This window comes from Arachis hypogaea, chromosome 1 (assembly GCF_003086295.3).
Source record: "Arachis hypogaea cultivar Tifrunner chromosome 1, arahy.Tifrunner.gnm2.J5K5, whole genome shotgun sequence".
Lineage (NCBI taxonomy): Eukaryota > Viridiplantae > Streptophyta > Magnoliopsida > Fabales > Fabaceae > Arachis > Arachis hypogaea.
This window is the reverse complement of record NC_092036.1, coordinates 60,166,767-60,179,444: the sequence shown is the minus strand read 5'-3', so window position 1 is coordinate 60,179,444 and position 12,678 is coordinate 60,166,767. Positions and strand designations below refer to the sequence as shown.

The following is a 12,678-nucleotide window of genomic DNA, read 5'->3' as shown; positions in this document are numbered from 1 at the left end:
AGAAGTAGGAGCCATAATAATGAAAATGAAAAAGGTGGTGATAGTAGTAGTAGTAATTAGCTATATTATTGAAAATAATTTTGTGAAGGTTTAAAACCCCCACAAAATACAAATAAAACTCTCACAAAACCAATTTTTATTATTATTTAAATAATTTTTTTAACAGAAGATTATATTGTTTCAAAATAAAAAAGTCAAAAGTTGAAGTGTCTTTTTTTTTTAGACAAAAATCACTTTGTTCTTTGTGAAAATAGACAAAGAAGAAGGACCGGATTGAGTGTTTATTCATAAATAAATAAATAAATAGGCAAACAAATAAAACAAAAAAAGAATCTAAAAAGAATCCACATCCCACAAGTCCGACTTATCCGAGAATAAAAGGCTTCTTGGCCTTCACTCTTCGAACCTTATGCGTTCTGACACTTCCAAATTCCCCAAACCCTTCCACCTCACAGACAACCTACGAGTTTCCGAAACGCACTCCAACAAAAAGAGAGAAACACAGAAAGACAAAATACACCGCGCTGGTGGACGAGGAATGGCCACCACTAGCCTCGACGGCGCCGGAGAAGATCGTGTTCTGGCGACGGCGCAGCAGATCCTCATGAGTCTCAACACTCCCAAGGAGGTTCGCCAGGACATGCTCCTCATTTTCTCCTCCTTCGATAACCGTCTCTCTACCATTTCTGACCTCATCGACGCCGACAACGACTCCAAGTCCACCATCTCCGACGCCGTTCCCGCCGATGAGGAGGAACAAGAAGAAGACCTTGACCGCCTCGAGGCCGCCATGAAAGTCATCCTCCGCTGGGACGCCTCCTTCTCCGGCGGCGGCGATTTCTTGCGCCACTCCACCTCCATCCTTGACTCGCATGTCGACGGAGTAGAGTACTTCTCTGCCGTTGATGACATCATCCAGTGGATCGATGAAAATCTCTCGTTAGCGCCGCCGTTGCCACCTCGCCGAGCCGCCATGTGTGACCGCGCCGAAAAGGCTATCCAGATCGCGATGACAAGGCTCGAGCACGAGCTCCGCCATGTGCTGATCCACAGCACCGTCCCCCTAGACGCCGACAGCCTCTACAGCTCGGTGCATAGGGTTTCACTCTCGTTCGCCTCACACGACGGCGCCGCCACCGCCACCGCCGAAATCGACGGAAGCTCGGAGAGCTTTGGCAAAACCCCAAATCACCGGTTCCACGAGCGCGTCGCGAGCTTTGAAGACGAAAACGAAAACGATGGCGTTTCAATCAATTTGGTGCATCCCGATGCGGTTCCAGAGCTGAGAGAAATCGTAACTCGAATGATAAGGTCTGGTTACGAAAGAGAGTGCCTTCAGGTTTATAGCGGTGTTAGGCGTGACGCTTTGGATGAGTGCTTGGCTATTATTGGTGTCGAGAGGTTGAGTATCGAAGAGGTTCACAGGGTTGAATGGAAGGTTCTAGATGAGAAGATGAAGAATTGGGTTCATGCTCTTAAGATTAGTGTTGGGGTTTTGCTGAGTGGTGAGAAGAGGCTCTGTGAAAATGTGTTTGGGGATTTGGTTGAGGTCAAAGAGGTATGTTTTAATGAGATTGCTAAAGGGTGTGTTATGCAGTTGCTGAATTTCGCGGAGGCTGTCTCAATTTGTAAGAGGTCCCCGGAGAAGTTGTTCAGGATATTGGATATGTACGAGGCATCGAGGGATGTTCTACCTGATTTGGAGGCGATGGTTTCTGATGAGTTTGTGGCTGGTGAGGCCAGGGGAGTGCTTAGTGGACTCGGCAATGCCGTGATAGGGACGTTTGCCGAGTTTGAGAATTGTATTAGGAATGAGACTTCCAAGAAGCTGGTGATTACAGGGGATGTTCATCCGTTGGCTCGATATGTGATGAACTACCTAAAGTTGCTTGTGGATTACAGTGATCCCTTGAACTTGCTCTTGGAAATCAGAGAAGAGGATCTTTATCGGTTTCAAAATGATTTCCAGGGTGATGTTTCCCAGCTAGAGGCCATTTCTCCCTTAGGACAAAGAACGTTGTTGTTGATGTCTGAGCTTGAGTTTAACCTTGAGGAAAAATCAAGGCTCTATGAGGACAACGCACTGCAGCAGATATTCTTGATGAACAATCTCTATTACCTAGTGTGGAAAGTGAGAGACTCCGAAATCAGGAAGGTCTTAGGGGATGATTGGATCCGGAAGCGCCGTGGCCAGATTCGCCAGTATGCTACAGGCTATCTCAGGGCCTCTTGGACCAGAGCCTTGGCTTGTTTGAAGGATGAAGGAATTGGAGGGAGCTCTAGTCTTAGTAGTGCCTCAAAGATGGCCTTGAAGGAAAAGTTCAAGAGTTTCAATGCCTGTTTTGAAGAGATTTATAGGATTCAGACAGCTTGGAAGGTACCGGATGACCGGCTTCGTGAAGAGCTGCAGTTATCTATTTCGGAGAAGGTGATTCCGGCCTACCGCTCGTTTGTGGGAAGGTTTAGCAGTCATCTAATAGAAGGAAGGCATGCTGGAAAATACATTAAGTATACCCCAGAGGATCTTGATACCTATTTATTGAATTTATTTGAAGGGTCCCCTGCTGTATTGCATCACATAAGGAGAAAAAGTACATAGACTATATAGGTTGTTTATAAAGGGTGAACTCATTTTAGGAGGATTAGTTGGGAAAAAAAAAAAAAAGATTTCTTATCCTGTGTATGTTATGTGTTTTTCCTAAATAGCTGTTAGTTTTTCAGGTGCAATGGGGTTTTATGAAATCCACGTTTTTTTCCTTCATTTGGTTGTCAATACTGTAGTATCCTTTGTATATATTCACAGGTCTAGTGTCTCAAACGGTACTTGTAGTTTTTTATTGCTCTATGCTTATGTCTAAGAGTGATGAAATGAAATAATCTATAGTTTAGCAGAAACTGGATTATTTTGCTAACGAAAAGGCTCAAGTGATGATCAAAATATTGTAAATGAAGCAAGAAGAATCGGATGAAGGAAGTTGCATATTAATTTGCTGAATGAAACAACGTGAGAACATGTTATGTTGGTTGGTCGTTGAAAGTTATGGTTAGTGTGAGCAGTACAATGATAATGTCATTTACTCATTTTCTAACACCTATCATCAAACATTATTGGATGCTATATGTTTGTTAACTTTCTATTCCGGGACAATTTAGAACAGCCTCTATTTTTAATTCCTCACTTTGTGCCTCTGGCCCCAGGGTATGTGGATCTATATCCTATGATTGGTCTTATTCGACAAAGTGTTTTAACTAAAGCAGCTCTCCTCTTATTTTCTTTTAGTGTCACATGTCCAACATTTTTCTTTTTCCAACTTCATATGTTAACATCGCAACTGCAAAATGAGAAATCCCAAATTCTTGATTTACTTTGCAAGTTCACGAGTTATATTCTTTCCAAACTAAAGGAGGATGGATAAGTCATAAGTCTTGCTATTGATATGGTAATGAATTTTCCAATTTCCATTAGGTTCTGAGTACTATATTCGTTTTGAATATCGAACCTTGTTCAATTATCCAAAAAATAAGGGTTTGTTAAATTACAGAAGTTGACAAAAGTCATGGTTAATTTACAGTACTCAAAATCTCACGCTACGACACTGGTCAAAATGCGGAGCAAGCAACTTGCACACAGCCTAATACTACAAAGGTCCAAGCTCCCATCTTCAACGCTGAAGAGAAGCACATAGATCTATTTGTAATTTTTTTTTTCATTTTAGAACATAATTATATATAAAAAAAGATACTGAGACAGCATGTTATTCTTAATTAACAGTTTGGTTGTCAAACCCGGCAATCCAGAGGCAGGGGAAGAACGCCATCAAAGAAATCACCGAAATAGCCACGTGGCTCGTGTACTAGCCTTGAGATGATATCCCTCAGCGTGATAAGTCCTTGTAGATTCCCATCATCATCCACGACATAGACCCGATGAATCTTCTCATCATCAAGCAATTTAATCAGATCCTTGATCGTGCAATCAATTTTACATGTAACCAATTCACTTGACATTGGGTTTGCATCTTTATTCTTCTCTAGGTAGCTTCTAACTGCTGTCACAAAGTCCTTTACTGTAATAGATCTGTGATTGTGAGAACATCTGATCAGTGAACGAAGTAAAGAAACACATAAAGGAAATGTAATTTTATCTCACAAATTTAGGTTGTTTGTTTCATCCTTTCAGCTAAACGAAGTAGCTTCTAAAAGAAGAAAAGAAATAAGCTACGAAACCAAATTCTCTTAATGTAATGACACACCTATAATCATGGTAGATTTCTGGGGCAGTTAGCAAGAACTGAACATCTCGCAAGCTTATGTTACCAACTGCCTTGCCTTGATCCCTATCCATCACAGGCACCCCTCCAATCCTCTTCTTCCTCATCAATTTAAATGCTTGAAGCACTGGTTCATCCTCATATACCTGAGAAGGTGGCAACACTCCACTAAGAAGGTGGCAACACTCTACAACTACAATTTATATTGTTTTCAAGATATCTAACAGAGTTTTTTCTCCATATCTACTAGAGTTTTGAGAATTCTACTTAACATGGTTCAATGCAGCAGAGAGCTAAAGCTTACCATCTTGTATCTAAGCAGAATAAACATCTTCGAACTCAGGGTGTATTTGCCAGGTTGATAGCATTAATGGGTGATAGTTAGGGAAAATTAATCTCATCTTCCTTAACTTTCAGTGAATTGAACTTGACTCTCCTTTATTTCCAGAAATATACATAGTACTAACCTCAATATCCTTGTATTTAAGTAATAGTAAGCTCAATATCCTTGTATTTTCTAGAATGACACTAAACCCCACTCGTAAACATATTACTAACCTCCTCTTAACTGAAGCTTTGGAGAGATCAATGTCACTGACAAGTGGGGCTCATGTTGAATCTCACCAAATCTTAGAGGCGGTTAATGTAAATTTACCCTCATAGTTCCAATGGCATGAAATATTCCAATAAAGGTTATGTTGGTATAGTATACACAGGATTATAATGTACAAATGTATGTAAAATATAATATGGCATTATGCTAATAACAAAGTCTACTATTTTATATTCTAGATTGATGATAATGCAAGTCATTTTCCGTTACAAACCTTGATGATTTGGTCTGGTGTCACCAAGGGAAGACCGACTTCAGATAGACTCTTGGTTCCCCAGCTTTCAAACCACTGAAGCCCGGCACATTCCGCTAGCATATGAATCACTGCAGATTGTGTAATAATGTTGTCAATTCTATCAGCACCTAAATCCACCACAGGGACACTCTTCATCTTGTACTTAGAAAGCAGCAACAGCATGGTTAAAAACGAGTTCGATCTCTCCAAAGCAAGAAATGGAGCCCACCGGAACGTCCCTGAAATATCGCAGACCTGTTTGCACCCAGAAAAGAAAAACTAGTGAAATAAATAGACAAATATGTAAGACTAAATCAAACAGATGGAATATCTGGAACAAATAGCAGTTGAAATACAAATAGGTGAAATAATTGCAAAGACAAGTATGGACCTTGGTGTTCTTGTAAGGTTCAGAAGAAATGAGATCCTCAAAGAAGTTCCCTGAAGTAGTTGCAGCAGATCCAAGGCCTAAATTTTCAAGTTCTAGAGCAAAGGTTAATCCGTTTGCTTTAGCTGCAATAGCACTTGCACTGGTTGGAGTGTTTGGAGTGGATGGACTTGTAGGAGTTGTAGGTTCAGACTGCCAAAAAGCATACACCCACATTGGCTTAGTGCAAAAATGTTAGTTAAATTAATTCCATTTTCATATGGTCCACGATTATTGCATTTAAAACATTATATTATAACATGCATAGATAGGAACAATCACAATCACATTCAAATCTCCCTTATATAGCAACAAAATTGTGTATCACCATATACATACCAAAATATGACATTCATATTTGCCACTGCTAGATTCAATTATACATAATTTCAAACATTACTACAGTGAAAAAGGGGGGAATTAAAGGTGAATTGACATGTGTCTAACCTGATGCAGAATCCATACAGCAATTCCAGCAAACTCAATTATTCCGATGTATCTATCAAGCCAACTTGCATCTTCAGGTGCGTCAACATTCACCACAGGTGCACTCAGAATGTTGTGACGTGCCAGCACTTTTACAGCTTCGGCTAGTGTGGCATCTGATTTTATCTCAAGTTCTACAATACACACCAAAAAATAAAATAAAACAAAAATACACATGCTTAGACATCAATGGATAATATCATGGTTGTGAGTTGTGATTAAATATTATACTGCTCTTCAACCGAGTAGGACCAAAATGATGATCCAGAAGTCCAAACTTTACAGATTGAAGTGAAAGCGCATCAGAATAAATTTGAAGCATTTTCTTGCATTAAAACAAGATCCTTATTGCTACCATACCTTTGTTTGAAGGAGCCATTGGGAACGCAGAGACTGGGATGCTTTCAAAGCAGGCATTAAGCTTCTCAGTAGGACTTAGCTGTGGCTCCATAACATCCCAAAGATCCTCCACTCTCAACCCAAGCTTCGCTTCTGGGCTTCTTGGACCCTCTGCCACCATTGTATCCATTGCCATCATTTTCTCTCTTTTTCTCTGTGTGTAACTGCAATGTTGACAAGCTTATAACATGATCATTCTTCTCCAACACCTTCCCATAAATAACTGAACCATATAGGATCACTTAACCTACTCAACACAAATATAAACCATCGTTGGATTCACATACTTCTTACATTGGCTTTTGTAATGGTGACACCTGGATGGATATGATTTGGTTACACACTGTGTAGATCAACTTAGCGGTCAACGAGAATAGTTATGTCCTTCCCTTATTATTCGTCGTGCTTATCCAAATTTGTGTTTGTTTATTATTGATTAGAAAGCACATCCTCATCCGGGTTTTACTATGGGCCACACTGATGTGAGCTAGGGAGTGGTTTGCGCTCATGGGATTGAATTGAGTGACGATTCTTGGGGCTAATTAATTTTTTTTTTTTTTGTGATATTAATCTTTCGGCCTAAACAATTAATTAATAAGGATGAAACATATCTTGACTTAATTTATTTTAAACTAAAACAGTATTGGGTTAAATAATAAAATTGTACTAGTATTGACGTGGCTGATAAAAATAATTCAAAAAATACGATCCACAAATAAGTTTTGAAAATTAAAAAAAAAATAAAATAAAAATAATCAGATATTAAATATATATTTTAAAAATCAAATTTGAACATATTTTTATTCTTAAAATTTAAAGATTTTATGTCAAACAATTTTTTTATTTTTTATTTTTACCGACCAAAATTCTTTTACAAAATAAAAAATGTTTAAAGATTAAATTTAAATAATTATCTAATATCTTCATAAAAATTGAGATTAAATATATAAATTATTTAAAAACTTTTACTAATTATAAAAAACATATGTTATATTTTTATTATTGTTGTCATACTTTTTTTGGTGTTTAAACATGGAAAAAAATAAAGCAAACTCTATCGTATATCGGAGCGGATGATTTGCTGAATATTAATACAAGGCTCAAACCAAATAACATGATTAGAGTTACTCTTGGCACCATATCTAGCCATCCAATCCACAACTCTATTTGCTTTCCGGGGACACCCACTCAACGTGAACAAGCCAAGGACGAGATAAAAGCTCCTGAATCTTGTGAACTAAATCTGTTACTTCAGATGAATACCCACTTGTAAGACCATGCATGATGGGCAGAATGTCAAGGCAATCCGTTTCACATATAATATCCCTCAAACCACAATCCCAAGCTAAAACTAGCCCCCTCCAAACAGCAAATAATTCACATCTGATGATAGAACAGGGGAAATGCTTCCAAAGCAACCCGAGATCCAATCTCCCTTAGAATCTCTAATAATACACCCAAATTCCTAAATTTGAATCCAGATATAAGCTTGCATCACAATTAACACTGTTGCCTGCCGGTGGTTCCCAACAAAGGCAATTTTGAAGAGACCTAAAGGCATTGTTTCGATTCCTGTAAACCTGTAAGTCCTTGGCGGTAATTCTGGCCAAGGCAACAACCTTGTAGTCTGTCCAAGGGTTGTCAGTATTGAATATGTCATTGCACCTATGTCTCCATATCCATCAAAATCCTGCACCAAAAGACGCCTCATTGTTAGCCAAGGCCTTCCGAAACCACTCTTCAAGAATAGTACCAGCCATCAAGTCCAGGATACTAGGATCCAACATATGCCAAATTGCCCTTGATCGTTTACAGTCTCTAAGGCAATGCTCCATAGTTTCCTACGCCTTGTTACATCTCTTACACATATCTAAAGAAGCTAAATGCCGCTTGAATCGAAAGGTCTCAGTTGATAGAGTATCATGTAAGCCAAGCCACATAGCAAATTTAAACTTCTCCGGAATGTTTGTATTCCACAACCAATTCCAGTTACTATTGGCATTCCAATTTAAGGTTTTCTCTAATAACCATCTATAACCCTCCTTTGCACTATACTTTTTTGTTGCTGCAGGCCACCACTCCCACTATGGCTCCAACTCAATCGAACTAGGATATCTCAGAGCACGAATAAAATGCTTAATCTCATGCGGAATAGGCGTGGTAAGACTATCAACCTCCCAAGTCACCCCTTTCCACAAGTCAACCACTATGAAATCTGATTCAAAAATATGCACATAAGGAACAAGGTTGCAAAGCTTACCAAACTGATTTGTGGACATCTCCAATATTCCAATGAAGCCCTTCCTTGAGATGTTCATAGACACTAACAATGTTCTTCCAGGTAGCCGATGAAGAATTTCTACTGTTTCCGCTCATACAAGACTGATTCATGAGATATTTATGCTTCAAAACTTGCACCCACAACTTCTCACTATTATTTAGACAATCCAAAACCAACTTTTCCAAAAGCGCCATGTTAGCACAGGAAGTATCCCTAATGCCCAATCCTTCTGCCCTTTTAGGAGTTATGGCGACCTCCTACCTGACCAGAGGCAATCCTTTCCCGGTTGCTTGGCCTTTCCACAAGAACTGTGTCATCAAGGAATCAATTTTATTACATGCATACTTCGGGAGAAGAAAAATTTGCATTTCATAAACCAGGATAGAGGCCATAACCGATTTAACAAGACAAAGCCTCTCTGCCTTATTCAGCAGGCATCCTTTCCAACTAGAGAGATTCCTCAAAATTTTTTCAATAACCTCCTGAGTCATCCTCCTAGAAGCTCTGGCATGATCAATGTTAATTCCCAAATATTTACCCAAATCATTGCAGAACCAGATGTTAGAGACCCCTGAGAGAACCACTTTTCTCCTCTCTAACACCCTCTTGGGACACTGGGCCTTTGACTTATGAAGATTTATCTTCAAACCTGACGCTCTAGAAAACAAGTCCAGGCAGTGCATAACCTCTATTACTTGAGCTTTTGATGCCTTACAGGAAAGCAAAAGATCATCTGCAAACATCAAATGAGAGAGTCGAGGTCTGTTCCTGGAAACCGCTACTGGGTTCCACGAACCTTGGGAAACTCTATGAGAGATAAAGCAAGTAAGAATTTCTATACAGAGTACAAAGAGATAAGGAGACATGGAATCTCTGACGAACGTACTTTTTCTAGTAAAGAAATTCATAAGAATAATCACATTGTAAGTATAGTTTCTAAACCAACATAAAATCCTTTTGTACCAAAACTTGTTTGTCACTAAAGCAAACCCAATAAAATTTATAACTGAAGTATTCAAACCTCGGGTCGTCTCTCAAGGAATTGCAGGGAGGTGTGTTTATTATTGGTTATGGAAAAAGTATATTCTTGGGTTTTGAAATAGGGAACAGGAAAATAAACTGGCAATTAAGTAAATTAATTATCATGAAAACAATTGCAAGGTATAAGAACTGGAAATCCCATCCTAGTTATCCTTATCAGGTGTGATGAAAATTGTTTATTGCTCCCACTTAGTTAACCCTTACTAAATAAAGAAAAGTCAAGTGCACTAATCAATTTGATTCATAAAGTCCTAGTCAACTCCTATGGAAAGACTAGCTTTAGAGGGATCCAAATCAATAAGCAAATTCTAATTTTCAATCAACAGCTGAGTTTGATAACTCAAGTGTCAGCAATTACTCAACCAAAGTAAAGGGAGAAAAATCCAAATTATTTATATCCTAAAGAGAAGAAAGCAATCATAAATTTGAAATACCTCAATGTGTATTAAATAGGAAAATCAAATTCAACATAGGGATTCATAAACCATATTGAGAAAATAAACAACTAAAGTAATAAAATAAATAAAAGTAGAAGAGAACATAAATTAAGGAACATTAAACCTGGAATGAAGAAGAAGTAAACCTAACCTAAGAGAAATCCTAAATCCTAAAACCTAAGAGAGAGGAGAGAGCCTCTCTCTCTAGAAAACTACATCTAAAACCTAAATTGTGAATAATGAATGTTGTTTTTTTTGAATGGATGCATTCTCCCACTTTATAGCCTCTAATCTATGTTTTCTGGGCTTGAATTTGGGCTGAAAAGGAGTCCAGAAATCGCTGGGGATGTTTTCTGCAATTTTCTGCACGTAGCATCCGTTCACGCGTGCGCGTCCGTCACGCGTACGCGTCATTTGGAAGTTTTTCTTGTGACGCATATGCGTCAGTCACGCATGCGCGTAGCTTGTGCTTTGCGCTAGGCATGTGGTCGCGTCGTCCACGCGTGCACGTCGCTTGTGTTCTGCGCGAGTCACGCGTCCGCGTCGTCCATGCGTGCGCGTCGCTGCCATTTCCTTCAAAACTTCATTTTCGCGCGTTCCTTCCACTTTTTCATGTTTCCTTCCTGTTCTCTAAGCCATTCCTACCCTATAAAGCCTGAAAATACTCAACACACGGATCACGGCATCGAATGGTAATAAAGGATAATTAAAATTAATAATTTTATGGTCTAGGAAACATATTTTCACATATATTAAGGAATAAGGGAGGAATTGTAAAACCATGCAATTTATATGAATAAGTGAGCAAAGACTTGATAGAAACCACTCAATTGAGCATAATATAAATCATAAAATAGTGGTTTATCAACCTCCCCACACTTAAACATTAGCATGTCCTCATGCTTAATCCAAGAGAAACTATAAAGGGGTGAAGGTAGAATGGTGGAATCTATGCAATGCAATCTATCTAAATGCAAGCTACCTAAATGAATCATGTAATTCTAATTACTATCCACCTATATACTCATAGAGCTTACATGTGGTCAAATTAAGTCAAATTTTTCAAGGAATCATATATGCACAACAAAAGTTGAACCATATTAAAATATATTCACAATTGAGTTGAGCTAATCAAAAGAATTCATAAACTTGCAAGACAAGCAATGATTAAACATGGATATATGGAATTTAGCAATTGAAACCTCACTGGATTTGTGTTTACACTCTAATCACTCAGTGTTTGGGGTTAATCACTCTACTCTTCCCTATTCATGCTTTCTAAAACTTTGTTCCTCATCTAACCAATCAACAAATATTTAATGTACACATGTAAACATCATGAGGTCTTTTCAAGGTTGTAATGGGCTAAGGTAAAGGTGAGGGTGTATATATAAGGCTAAGTGAGCTATAAATTGAATCCTTGATTAGTCTAAGATCTCACCTAACATATACATACTCTATACAATTTTAAAATTATGCCTAGCTACCCAATTTTTCCACTTTTGTATCACATACTCATGTATCAGCTTTTCTTTTGATTTTATCACATATGCATTGGTCTTTCACCAAATTTAATATTGGGGTAATTTTGTCCCCTTATTTATATGGATTTTTTTTAAATCTGAAAAAAATAAACTCAACATACCAATGCACATGGTATTTTAATTATTTTGGCCTTACATGAGCATGCACCCAAATTTCAAATAATTTATCAATTCAATACCTTCCTATCAACCCAAGTTCTTGCGGTTCCCCACACTTAATGGATACACAATCTCTATCTTAAGCTAACCAAAGATTCAATTTGGGATATTTAATTTGTTTTTCTGCTTAAGGCTAGTGATGTGGTTATAGAACAGAAGGGGATTAAAAGGCTCAAGGTGGCTAACAAGGGTGATTTAAAAGGGTAGGCTATTTGGGATAAGTGAGCAAAAACAAATAATAGCCTCAATCATATGCAAGCATGTAAATACATTGAATATTGGACATATAGAATGGAGCAAAGTAATGTCTGCAAGTATAGAGAAGAAGGGAGAAACACACAGGAATGAAAACTATGGTTAAATAATATAACCATGCAATTAAGCTCAAAAACTCACGGGTTGTGTGTTCTTTGGCTCAAAAACCATATATCAGTTATGTATATCATGCAAGTAGAAATTAAGAGTTTCCATTCAACTCAATGTGAATCTTTGAATGGCTCTTATAAAAATAAGTATTTTCCTTGAAAAATGTTGTCAATTTATCAACATTTATTGCTATATATATATATATATATATATATATATAGATGGTGGGTGGATTGTTGTGATTCTGAAAAACTAAAGTTTCTAGTTTACTCTTTATTTTCAATTTGAACCAAATTATCATATGCTAAAAGGGTAAACTAAACTAAATAATCTATATTTTCTATATCACAACTAATAAGCTAAGAGTGCAAATTAAACTAAATACCTAATATATATATATATATATATATATATATATA

At 37.8% G+C, this 12,678-nt stretch overlaps 2 protein-coding genes across 2 annotated transcripts; one reads left to right on the top strand and one right to left on the bottom strand.

The window, feature by feature from the left end:
- The first annotated feature begins 217 nt into the window (after window positions 1-217).
- Window positions 218-2,895, top strand: LOC112805192 (exocyst complex component EXO70B1). The gene has a single exon (XM_025847600.3). The coding sequence runs from the start codon at window positions 410-412 to the stop codon at window positions 2,597-2,599; it is 2,190 nt and encodes a 729-aa protein (XP_025703385.1). The 5' UTR covers window positions 218-409; the 3' UTR covers window positions 2,600-2,895.
- Window positions 2,896-3,432: 537 nt separating this feature from the next.
- Window positions 3,433-6,938, bottom strand: LOC112805199 (SNF1-related protein kinase regulatory subunit gamma-1). Its single transcript, XM_025847608.3, has 6 exons — window positions 6,393-6,938; window positions 5,994-6,166; window positions 5,511-5,699; window positions 5,099-5,374; window positions 4,254-4,417; window positions 3,433-4,078 (listed from the first exon to the last, which is right to left on the bottom strand). Exons 1-6 carry the CDS (start codon window positions 6,568-6,570, stop codon window positions 3,781-3,783), a joined length of 1,278 nt encoding a protein of 425 aa, XP_025703393.1. The 5' UTR covers window positions 6,571-6,938; the 3' UTR covers window positions 3,433-3,780.
- Between the last annotated feature and the right edge of the window lie 5,740 nt (window positions 6,939-12,678).